Here is a 13,476-nt window from a genome sequence, read left to right on the forward strand (position 1 = left end):
CAGAACTCATAATCAGAAGGCAGCAAGTTCAGAGGGAGGCGAGATCAAAAAATCAAAATCAAGAAGCATATAACTCATAAATCATAATCAGAATTCAGAAGGAAGCAAGTTCAAGCATAGAGCAGGCAAGCTCATAAATCATAATCAGAACCCAGAAGCCCAGAAGGCAGCAAATAAATCAAGAAGACAAGAACAGAGTCTTACCGGTGGCGAGTGAGGACGCGGTGTCGGCGACAGTGAATGAGGAGGCGGGCTCGGCGAGCTCGGCGACGTTCGGCGACGAGGAGGCAGGCTCAGCGAGAAGCAGAACGCGGTGGTGGTCGCGGCTGCTGTGGATGACTGTGGGTGGCTCGGTGGTTTCTGGAATCTGGAGCTTGGTGGCAATGGTGGGTGAATGGCTGAATGCACTTGGAAAGGGGAAAGGGGAAACTGATTAGGTTAGACGAACTTATTTTAAATGAGATCCATATAAAAAAAATCTTGACAATTATCTTCTATCTGGCCCCCCCAAAATTTTGTTTCAAGTTCCGCCACTGATCACGCGTACGCGTGGGTGGTTTGAAAGCGAAAGGACGCGCATGCGTCATGGACGCGTACGCGTGGGTGATTTTGTGCCTCTAGCACAGTTCCAGTGCGAGGGCAGCACAACTCTCGGGTCAGTATGCTTATTACGCCGATTTCCCTACCCACGCGTACGTCTCAGGGACACTTATGTGTGAGGTGGCTTGTGTGCCACGTACCCCTCCCACGTGTCTCTCACGCAACTCTCTGGTCTGTTGTGCAGACACATACGACGCGTGCACCTCGTGGACGCTTGAGCGTCGATCCCTCTTTTTTTTTAATGCAGAATGCAGGTGATGATGCAGAATGAATGAATGAACACTAATAAAAATAAAACAAAATAAAACTAAGAATGAAAAGTAAATATGCAGAACTGGAAATGAAAACTGACAGAAATAAATTAAAACTAATAAAAAGGAGAATCATACCATGGTGGGTTGTCTCCCACCTAGCACTTTTAGTTATTATCCTTAAGTTGGATATTTGATGAGCTCCTTGTCATGGTGGTTGTGCTTGTACTGATCCTTGAATCCCCACCAATGTTTGTAATTCCAATAGCCTCCGAGATCCCAAACTAGGCGCATTAAGTCTTCAAGTAAGTTAAAGCAAGTGACAAGGCCCCAAGAGTGTTGATTGCTAGAATGAATTTCGGGGTCCCAAACCTTACTTTTGCACCTATATTCTTGTTGATCATCATTGTTCCAACTGGGTGGCAAGCAATCTGAATTCTCACTGAGACTTACAAACAACTTCCTAGACCCATTCAATCGAGTTCTACACCAACCTTTGCATTTCAACTTAGAGCATACAACCATAGTTAACCTTGCATGACAGCTCCTATCACTTATCATATCCCTCTTACGCTTAATGTCACAAAGAGCTCTAAGTTGACCATCTGTCTCCAGTAGCCCATATTCAAGTGGGAAAGTAAAGGTTAAGGACAAGAATTTTACCCATTGAATGTTGTATTGGATAGTAGTGGTTTGGGAGAGGTGTTTCAAATGATTGTGCAAGCTCCACTCCCTTGTGCTCTTTTTTGAATTCTTCCACCTCTTTGCAAGCCTCCTCAATTTCAACCTCTTCCTCTTGTAGTTTTCCTCCAATCCAGTCTCTTCTTCGTTGCCTACCAAGGGTATGGGAGGCTGTGCTTCTTCTTCTTTAATCTCCATCTCTTGATCAACCTCTTCAAAGTCTTCAACCATGATATGCCTTGAAGGTTGTACACCTTCCTCAACATCAACATCAAACACCTTAGAAGGAGGCTCTATGACTGGGCTTTCCCATGGAGGTTACGCATCTCCCAAGTCTTCAACCACTTCTTCCTCTTCAGCTATTACGGCTTCCTCCACTTGTTCCAATACAAAGTCACGTTCGTCATTGTCCACTGGAGTTTCTAGTGTCTCCTCCATGCTACATGCTTCATTAGATTCTTCATATGTAGCTATGGGAGTTCCTTGAGTGTCCAGCTGTTGGGAGGCTAATCGACTTATTAACTCGCCCAAGGCGGCCGAAAAATTTAGCACATTCTCGTGGAACTCTTGTGTCGTCCCTTGCATCTCTCTTTCGTCTGGAAGAAGAACATTTATAGTGTCATCCATGGGAGATCGTGATGGATAAGAGGGTTCATTATTTGGGAGGAAAGGTTCATGATATGAGGGTGGTCCATCATAATAAGGATATGGCGGTTCAACAGTTTCCATCTTGTCCACTTGTTGCGTAACACACTTCAATTCCTTGTTCTCCAGTTGAGATTCTTTAGCTATGGAAGCTTCGTGTGCTTTTCGGCTTACCACTTGCTCCAATAGATGAACGGCTGCTTGAAATTGATCCAGTGTGTCCTTGAGACGATCCCGTGACTCTTGTTCCTCTTGGATAACATAATTGGGATCATAATGCTCTTGAATTGATGGATATGGACATGGTGTATATGGAGGTGGTGGTTCTTGGGAGTAATTGGGTTGAAATTGGGGTGGTTCTAGATATGGTTCATATGGCTCATAAGGTGGTTGGTATGGTGGGTAAGGATTAGGATCATATGAGGGTGTTTGGTAGTAGGGAGCTTGTGAGTATGGTGGTTCAAAGTTATGTTGAGGAGGGGCTCATAGGTATAGTGTGGTGGGGGTTGATTGTCACGGAAGGGTCCACCATAACCATTGCCTTGATATGCATCACAGAATGGTTGTTGCTTGTAACACATTGGAGGAGTTTGTTGCCAAAAGGGTTGATCAAATCCTTGTGGTTCCTCCCTTCTTTGGTCGTTCCAACCTTGATGCATGTTTTCATTGTAATCTCCTCTTCTTGCAACACAATGGTAACCAGACTCAGCCAAAGGAGTGAGAGTTCATAGTAGCTAAAGAAAATAAAAACAAAAACTAGTAAAAATAAGCAACTAAGTTTTAAAACTAACAAAAACTGGCAAACAAGCAAGAAGCAAATATTTACAATAACCAATAATAAGGCACACGTTTGCAATTCCCCAGCAACGACGCCATTTTGACAAACGGATTTTTGCTAGTAAAGAATTCACAATAAATTCTCGTTGCAAGTATAGTTTCTAAACTAACAATAATCCTTTCATACAAAAACTTGTTTGTCACTTAAGAAAACTCAATAAAAATAAACCGAAGTATTTAAACCTTGGGTCTTCTCTCAAGGAATTGTAGGGAGGTGTAGTTATTATTGGTTATGGGATTGTATCTTTTTGGGTTTTGGATTAAGGAACAAGAAAATAAAATGGCAAGGAAACAAAATAATAATTAAGAAAAGTCTTAGCAAGGATTGATAATCAGAATTCCTATCCTTATTATCAATGTCAATTGTGAATGGTAATTGCCTTTTACTATCACTTAGTTAACCTCTAACAATTGAAAGTAAGTCAAGTAAGAACATCAACTTGAATTCACAAGGCCTAATCAAAGATTAGAGTAGTGAATCTCAAGCCAACTAGCTAGTTTCAATCACCAACCAACAAGAGATTTTGACAATTCAAGAGTCTCTAATCACTCAATCTAAGCTAAGAACAGAAAAAGCTAATTTAAAATCCTACCAAGCATTTTATCAAACACTTGGAAGGCGCAAAATAAAAACATTAAATAGAAAGAAGCAATAAATCTGAAATACCTCAAATTGCATTAATAAAAGAAATCAAATCTAACATGAGAATTCATAAATTAAAGTAATAGAATAAATAAAAGTAGAAGAGAAACTAAATTAAAGGAACATTGAACCTGGATTGGAGGAGAAATAGACCTAAAACTAAAAGAAATCATAACTCCTAAAACCTAGAGAGAGGAGAGAGCCTCTCTCTCTAGAAAACTACATCTAAAACCTAAAATTATGTGAATAAAAATTCAGTTTGAATGATTCCCCCACTCTGCAGCCGCTAATCTGTATTTTCTGGGCCGAAAACTGGGTCAAAAACAGCCTAGAAATCGCTGGGGGCGATTTCTGATCTCTGGGGGCGATTTCTGATCGCTGAATTTTCGCAAAAACGATGCGTGCGCGTGATGCATGCGTGCGCGTTGCCTAGCTGTACGGATACTATGGCAAATTATATATCATTTCGAAGCCCCGGATGTTAGATTTTTAATGCAACTTGAGCCGCCTTATTTGGACCTTTGTAGCTCAAGTTATGAGCGATTGAGTGTGAAGAGGTCAGGCTGGCAGCTTTACAGTTCCTTCAGCTTCTTGTATTCCTTCCACTTTTGCATGCTTTCTTTCTATCCTCTAAACCATTCCTACCCTGTAATCTATGAAAACACTTAACACACATGTCATGGTATCGAATGGTAATAAGAGAGGATTAAAATTAGCTAAATTAGGACCAAAGAAACATGTTTTCAATCATAGCACAAAATCAGGAAGGAAAATGTAAAACCATGAAAATTATATGAATAAGTGTGCAAAGACTTGATAAAAACCATTCAATTGAGCACAAGATAAACCATAAAATAGTGGTTTATCACATATTTTTGAAGACATGAAAGACCAATTGCTCCTTATGCACTCTAAGCACTAATTCACCCTTTTCTACATCAATTAGAGCCTCCCATTTGCTAGAAATGGTCTTCCTAGAATTATGGAAGTATTGTCATCCTCTCCCATATCAAGAATGATAAAGTCGGATGGAAGGAAGAACTTTCCTACTTTGACCAATAGATTCTCCACTATTCCATGTGCATATTTTAGAGATTTGTCCGCCATTTGTAATGCTATCCTTGTTGGTTGCTCCTCTTTGATTTGTAACTTCTCCATCACAAACAAGGACATTAAATTGATACTTGCTCCTAGATCACACAAGGCTTTCTCAAAGGTTATGCTCCTAATGGTGCATGGAATTTGAAAGCTCCCTGTATCTGGCATCTTCCTTGACAAATTACTCTGAATTATGGCACTACATTCCTTGGTTAGGTCCATTATCTCATCTCCCTTTAAAGTTCTCTTCTTGGATAGCAACTCCTTCATGAATTTAACATAGAGAGGCATTTTCTCCAAAACCTCAACAAAAGAAATATTAATTTGCAACTTTCTGAAGACTTCTAAGAACTTTGAAAACTGCTTGTCCTTGGTTTTTTTTTGAAGCCTCTGAGGATAAGGAATTTTAGGCTTGTACTCAGGCATTGGAGACTTCACCTTGTATTGCTCAACATCAAATGGAAAAGGGTTGTTAGGGTGCCTATCAGGGGCGTGTTTCTTCTTGGCTTGTACTTCCTCCGGAGCTTCTTTTTCAACCTGCTCCTCAGTAACCCGTGCTTCCATACCTGCTACTTGTCCACTTACTAAGGTGATGGCCTTGCACTCCTCTCTTCGGTTTGGAATTTCGTTAATAAGAAAGGTATTGGTGAACCTCTTATCGATTTCAACAACTTATGTGGCTAGTTGATCCATCTGAGCCTCCAAATTCCTAATTGAAGCTCTAGTTTTCTGCATAAAGCTAATAGTATTCTTGGAGAGTTCTACAATTAAACCTTCCAAGTCAGAAGATTTCTGAGAACTAGATGATGGCCATGATTATTATTGAAATTCTGTTGTTTCTGTGGTTGATTTCCCCATCCGAAATTTGGGCAATTTCTCCACCCTGAATTGTAAGTCATAGAGAAAGAATCACTATTGGTAGGTCTGGAGGAATTGCCCATATAATTAACCTGTTCATAAGAAAATTGACCATAATCAAAATTCTCACCTTGAAGAAATCCACCACTCATGTCATAAGAAGCATCTTGGGTATTGATTGCTGAAATTTGTAATCCACCTAAGTGTTGAGTAATGGCATTTATCTGTTGAGACATGGCTTTATTCTGAGTAAGAATGGTATCCAGAGCATTTAGTTCCATAACTCCTTTCCTCCTGGCAACCTGAGTAATCCCATCATAGAAGATCTGCAACTGTATCCAGTTCAGAAACATGTCGGGAAGACACTTTCTGAGCATAACCTTGTACCTCTCCCAAGCTTCATAGAGAGATTAACCCTCTTGTTGCCTGAAGGTCTGAATATCGGTCCTTAGCTTGGTCAGCCACTGAGGTAGAAAAAATTTAGTGAAAAATCTGCTGACCACATTATCCTATATATCCAGGCACTCCTTGGGTTGTATATCAAGCCATTACTTGGCTCGGTCCCGTACAGCAAACGAAAAGAGCAACAACCGATAAACATCAGGATGGACTCCATTAGTCTTTACTGTATCACAAATCTGCAGGAAATTAGAGATGAACAAGTTTGGATCTTCTTGCAGGAGTCTATGAAACTAAAAGTTTTGTTGCACTAAAGTAATGAGCTGATGTTTTAACTCAAAATTGTTAGCATTCATTAGAGGCACACCAATGCTATTGCCATAGAAAGTGGAATTTGGAGCAGCGTAGGAGCCAAGAGTTCTCCTAGCTTGTTTAGGAGCATTAGAAGTATTAGGAATGGTAACATTGTGGTTGTTGTTTGGCTCCATGATGATTTCTTCAATTTCTTTCTTAGAATTGTCCTTGAGACTTTCATCGGCTTTATAAGCTCTAGCCTAATGTTGGCGTCTTCTAACGGTCCTTTCAATCTCAGGATCAAAATCAAGAAGAGGTTCCTTGTCCCTGTTCCTACTCATAAACAAACAAAAAAATAAGAAAAAGTAGAAATCTCTACATTAGAATAAAGAGAATTCTCAGTGAGGTAAACTAAGTAAAAGAAGTAAAATAAAATTAACTAAATAAAAGAATGTAGAAATTTTTGAAATTAGAAGAAAAAAATAGGAAAATTAAAATGAATAAAACTAAGGGAATTAGCATACAATTTTTGAAAATTAAAAGAGAAAAATAAGCAAAATAAAGTAAGAAAACATCTAATCTAGGTAATCAAACAACGGGTAGTTTTCAATCACAGTTAATCCTCAGTAATGGCACCAAAAACTTGGTGCGGATTTTTGAAAATCACAAACCAACCGGAAAGTGCACCAGGTTGTACCAAGTAATAACTCAGGTGAGTGAGTGTCAATCTCACAAGGATTAATGGATCAAGCAACAGTAGTTGAGTGATTAGGCTAGTCAAACAAGCTAAATTGAGTGATTTGGATTTAAATAGCATAAAACAGAAGTTAAAGCATGCAAGGAAACAAACAGTGAATTGTCGGTAAAAATAGTATGAGAAAATAGTTAAGGCTTTGGAGTTGTTTAAATTTCCGAATTTACAATTCTTATCGTTTACCTTAATCATGCAAAGATTCAATTCACAACAAACCTTAAGTGATTAAACTCTAATTTCTTAGTAATTTAATCTCTTCTAATCCAATCAACTACCAATTCCTTTGTCATGTAATTCAAATTAGAAGGTAAATTCAATTCTAGTTTATGAGTCACACAAATCCTAAGTACCCAAACACAAGATGATTATATGTTATATATCATGTTAAATCTAGATAATTATAGAATTATGGGAAATTGATTTCAAGCTGTTATTCAAGTAATTTAACTTTTCCAAGGTTCAACAAGAATTCAATTAGAAAAAGAGTTATCTTTCAATATACTCTAATTCTAGGGATGAAGAACGAAATCAATCCTTGAATTTAAACCAGTTCATTGATTAAGAATAGAATGACAATAGTATTAATCTATCAAAATAAATAGAGCTCCTGCCCTTAATAATGAAGGTTTAGTTGCTCATGGCTCTGAGAAAAACTGTGAGTTCTAAGTGTAAAAGTGCAGAATGAGGAAGAAGAAGAGAAGAGAGCCTGAAAGGTTGAATCTTTTCTCCTTTTATATCTAATCTGAATTGATACAAAATAAAAATTCTAAAACCTAAATTAAAAACTAAAATAAGCCTTCCATGGAGCAGTTTGACGCACTACTAAACAGTGAGCATCCTTGGCATTTCTGGACACCTGGCGCTAAACGTTCGGTAGTGGCATTTAGCGCCACCAGTGCAGGACCTTGGCACACTTTACGAGGTACCTGGTGCAAAACGTCGAGTCGTGGTATTAAGCACCAGCTTGACAGAATCAAATTTCTCCTTTTTCTTCTGCAAAACTCTGTCAAACTCGCTCGAATTTTACCTGAAATAGATAGAATAATAGTGCAACTCAAAGTAGCATCCATAATTGTCTAAAACACTAAAAACTCATAAAAAATCAACAAATCTACATCTAAATCACTAAGAAAAGATAAGAAAGATGCTCACCCATCAACCATCATAGAAAATCTGTAATTGTATCCAGCCCACAAACATGTCCGGAGGGCACTTTCTCACCATAGCCTTGTATCTCTCCCAACCTTCATAGAGAGACTCTCTTTCAAGTTGTCTAAATGTATGAATGTCAGCCCTCAACTTAGTCAACCTTTGAGGTGGAAAAAATTTGGTTACAAACTTACCAATAAAATCTGCCTAGGTTGCTATACTTTCCTTAGGTTGTGTCTCATGCCACTGACTAGCTCGGTCCCTCACAGTAAAAGGGTTATAACAACAACCTGTAGACATCGGCAGGAACCCCATTGATCTTGACTATATCACGTATCCTCATAAAATTGGATATGAATAGATTAGGGTCCTCCTGCGGACTTCCCCTAAACTGACAATTCTGTTGAACCAAAGAGATGAATTGAGACTTTAAGTCAAAGTTATTGGCATGTACAATCAGTGGTACAATGCTTCCCAAACAATTTATGGGATTGGGATTAATATATGACCCCAGAGTTCTTCTAACCGGCAAGGCATTGTTGGGGGTTATTTACCACAAGATTCTCAATATTATTAGCCATACTGAGTTTAGCTTCCTCCTTAAACTCGTCTCCAAAGATTTCTTGAACTGATTGGGCTCTAGCTTGTTCCCCTTGCCTCTGAAGAGTTCTTCAAATCTCAGATTCGTATAGAAGAGGCTCTTTATCCTTTTTTCTCTGTATAAACAACTAGAGATAAAAAAAAGTAGGATTCTCAATGTTACAGTAAAGGGAATCCCAGTGAAACTCACAAAAATAAAAGAAAAAGAATTAAAACAAATAAAGTCTAAAGGGGCAAAAATTAAAGGGGAATAAAATAAAAAAACGAGAATTAGCAACTAAACAAAAGTAAAACGAAGAAAAATGTCTAATCTAGGCAACTAATCAACTAGTAGTTGTTAGTCACAGTTAATCCCAGCAATGGTGCCAAAAACTTGGTGCGGAATTTCTAACCACAACTTACCGACAAGTGCATCGGGTCGTACCAAGTAATAACTCACGGTGCGAGTGTCGATCCCACGAGGGTTAACGGACTAAGAAAGCAATTGTTATAGTTGTTCTAGTTAGACATATTAAAATGAGAGTTTTGATTGTCAAATAGCATAAAAAGCAATAAACTAATAAAAACGAATAGTAAATGGTTGAGAAAACAAATATGAGAGTGGAGTTAAGGTTTTGGAGATGTTTAAATATCTGGGTTAATATTCAATGTCAACTACCTTGATCATGCAATGATTAAGTTTATGGCAAACCCCAAGTGATTAAATTCCTATTCCTAGGCAATCCAATCTCCTCTAATCCAACCAACCGTCAATTCTTTGATCACTCAATTATATTAGAGGGTTAAGTTCAAATTTTGATTTATGAGCCACACAAATCCTAAGAACCCATAAGCATGATGCAGTTATATGTCACGTACCACATTAAGTTCAGATAATTAAGGAGTTGCGAGAAATTGGTTTGAAGCAGTAATTCTAATGATATAACTTTTTCAATATTCAAATAGAATTCAAGTTAAATTAGAGTTATTTCCCAACAATCACTAATCCTTAGGATGAAGAACAAAACTAATTCTTAAACAATAATCAATGCATTAATCAAGAGTAGAAGAACAAATAATTATTAATCCACTAAGGTAAATAGAACTGCTAACCTTAACAATGGAGGTTTAGTTGCTCATGATGTAGAAAATTCTAGTAGAGAAAAAGCGTAAAAGTGTGGAATGAAAATTAGGAGAAGAGAACTCCCCGCGTGGGCGGATCTCAATCCTATTTATAGTCCTAATTAAAATTGATTTGAAACCTAAATTAAAACCCTAAGAGATCTTTTTTAGTTGTTATTTGATTTGGAATCAAATCTTAAAGCCTTCCGTTGATGCATTGCAAACATGTGGTCCCCATTGTGATTCTTTCCATTGGCGCTAAACGCGAATGACTGGGGATTTAGCGCCAACTATCCAGCAACCAGGCACAAATTACGAAGCTTTCAGCGCTAAACACCGAGTTGTGGCATTTAACGCCACCCATCCAGAGGAGAATTGTCTTGTTTAAGCTCTTGTAGTCATGCGTACGTGCACCACATGCGTACGTATGGCTTACCTCTCTGCTCAAATGCATGCGTACGCATGAGCCTCCTTTGCTTCTTCATGCCTTTTTTTAATTCTTCATTCGAATGCTATCTAAATTCAATCAAAATCCACAAAAACTCAAAGTAGCATTCACTGGGGCATAGTCCACTAAAATACTCTAATAAACCAATAGAATGCCTGGTGCACGAAATTGCAATCACACTTTTGCAATCCCGCACAACTAACCAGCAAGTGCACTGGGTCGTCCAAGTAATACCTTACGTGAGTAAGGGTCGATCCCACGGAGATTGTCGGCTTGAAGCAAGCTATGGTTATCTTGTAACTCTTAGTCAGGATATCAATAATTATCAGGGGTGATTGTAAAAAGCAAAAGAACATGAAATAAGTACTTGTTTTGCAGTAATGGTGAACAGGTTGAGGTTTTGGAGATGCTCTATCTTCTGAACCTCTGCTTTCCTACTGTCTTCTTCTTCAAGCACGCAAGGCTCCTTCCATGGCAAGCTGTATGTAGGGTTTCATCGTTGTCAATGGCTACCTCCCATCCTCTCAGTGAAAATGTTCAACGCGCCCTATCACGGCACGGCTAATCATCTGTCGGTTCTCAATCGGGTTGGAATAGAATCCAATGATTCTTTTGCGTTTGTCACTAACGCCCAGCCCTCAGGAGTTTGAAGCTCGTCACAGTCATTCAATCCTTGAATCCTACTCAGAATAGCACAGACAAGGTTTAGACCTTTCAGATTCTCTTGAATGCCGCCATCAATTCTAGCTTATACCACGAAGATTCTGATTAAGGAATCCAAGAGATATCTACTCAATCTAAGGTAGAACAGAGGTGGTTGTTAGGCACACGTTCATAGTTGAGAATGATGATGAGTGTCACGGATCATCACATTCATCAGGTTTAGGAACAAGTGATATCTTAGAATGGAAGCAAGCATGATTGAATGAAAAACAATAGTAATTGCATTAATCCATCAAGGCACAGCAGAGCTCCTCACCCCCAACCATGGGGTTTAGAGACTCATGCTGTAGAAGATACAATGAGAAACGTGTAAAGTGTCATGAGGTACAGATACAATATCAAAAGGTCCTATTAATAGTGAACTAGTAACCTAGTAACCTAGGGTATACAGAAATGAGTAAATGACGTAAAAATCCACTTTCGGGGTCCACTTGGTGTGTTCTTGGGCTGAGCATTGAAGCTTTCATGTGTAGAGACTTTTTCTAGAGTTAAACGCCAGCTTTTGTGCCAGTTTGGGCGTTTAACTCCAATTTTTGTGCCAGTTCCGGCGTTAAACGCCGGGAATTCTGAAGCTGATTTGCAACGCCGATTTGGGCCATGAAATCTCGGGCAAAGTATTACATTGCTGGAAAGCCCAGGATATCTACTTTCCAACGCAATTGAGAGCGAGCCAATTGGGCTTCTGTAGCTCCATAAAATCCACTTCGAGTTCAGGGAGGTCAGAATCCAACAGCATCTGCAATCCTTTTTCAGCCTCTGAGTCAGATTTTTGCTCAGGTCCCTCAATTTCAGCCAGAAATTACCTGAAATCACAAAAAAACACACAAACTCATAGTAAAGCCTAGAAAAGTAAATTTTAAATAAAAACTAATAAAAACATACTAAAAACTAACTAAAATGTACTAAAAACATACTAAAAATAGTGCCAAAAAGCATATAAATTATCCGCTCATCACAACACCAAACTTAAATTATTGCTTGTCCCCAAGCAACTGAAAATCAAATAGGATAAAAATAAGAGAACATACTATAGACTCCAAAATATCAATGAAACTTAGCTCCAATTAGATGAGCGGGACTAGTAGTTTTTTGCTTCTGAACAGTTTTGGCATCTCACTTTATCCTTTGAAGTTTAGAATGATTAGCATCTATAAGAACTCAAAATTCAGATAGTGTTATTGATTCTCCTAGTTAAGTATGATGATTCTTGAACATAGCTACTTTATGAGTCTTGGCTGTGGCCCAAAGCACTCTGTCTTCCAGTATTACCACCGGATACATACATGCCACAGACACATAACTGGGTGAACCTTTTTAGATTGTGACTCAGCTTTGCTAGAGTCTCCAATTAGATGTGTCCAGGGTTCTTAAGCACACTCTTTTTGCCTTGGATCACTTTTTATTTCTACCCTTGCCTTTTGGTTTAAAGGGCTACTGGCTTTTTCTGCTTGCTTTTTCTTCTTCTCTCTTTTTTTTTTGCTTTTTTCTTGCTTCAAGAATCAATTTGATGATTTTTTGGATCCTCAATAACATTTCTCCTTTTCCATCATTCTTTCAAGATCCAACAAATTTAACATTCTTTAAACAACAAATTCAAAAGACATATGCACTGTTCAAGCATTCATTCAGAAAACAAAAAGTATTGTCACCACATCAAACTAATTCAACTAGTTTCAGAGATAAATTCGAAATCCTGTACTTCTTGTTCTTTTGTAATAAAAACATTTTTCATTTAAGAAAGGTGAGGGATTCATAGGACATTCATAGCTTTAAGGCATAGACACTAAGATACTAATGATCATGTGATAAGACACAAACATAGATAAACATAAGCATGAAAATTCGAAAAATAGAAAATAAAGAACAAGGAGATTAAAGAACGGGTCCACCTTAGTGATGGCGGCTTGTTCTTCCTCTTGAAGATCTTATGGAGTGCTTGAGCTCCTCAAAAGCAACGCTTTTACCACACCAAACTTAGAAGGTTTGCTCGTCCTCGAGCAAAAGAAGAAAGAAGAAAGAGAGTGGTGGGGGAGGTGGGGATCCTGTGGGGTCCACAGATCCTGAGGTGTCAAGGATAATTCATCCCTGCACCAAGTGGCGAGCAAAAATGCTCCTTCTGCCAATCCTGGCGTTAAACGCCGGGCTGGTGGCCATTTCTGGTGTTTAACGCCAGCTTGGTGCCCATTCCTGGCGTTTAACGCCAGTCTGGTGCCCCTTTCTAGCGTTAAACGCCCAGAATGGTGCCAGACTGGGCGTTAAACGCCCATTTGCTGCCCTTACTGGCGTTTAAACGCCAGCAAGTTTTCCTCCAGGGTGTGCTATTTTTCTTTCTATTTTTCATTATATTTCTGCTTTTTCAATTGATTTTGTGACTTTCCATGATCATCAACCTATA

General features: G+C 38.6%; 1 protein-coding gene across 1 annotated transcript; it reads right to left on the reverse strand.

Moving 5' to 3' along the window:
* Positions 1-4,599: 4,599 nt before the first annotated feature.
* Positions 4,600-5,319, reverse strand: LOC107494519 (uncharacterized). Its single transcript, XM_016115560.1, has 2 exons — positions 5,194-5,319; positions 4,600-5,058 (listed from the first exon to the last, which is right to left on the reverse strand). The coding sequence occupies exons 1-2, from the start codon at positions 5,317-5,319 to the stop codon at positions 4,600-4,602; spliced, it is 585 nt and encodes a 194-aa protein (XP_015971046.1).
* Positions 5,320-13,476: the final 8,157 nt, after the last annotated feature.

The sequence above is a fragment of the Arachis duranensis genome, chromosome 6 (assembly GCF_000817695.3).
Source record: "Arachis duranensis cultivar V14167 chromosome 6, aradu.V14167.gnm2.J7QH, whole genome shotgun sequence".
Taxonomy (NCBI): domain Eukaryota; kingdom Viridiplantae; phylum Streptophyta; class Magnoliopsida; order Fabales; family Fabaceae; genus Arachis; species Arachis duranensis.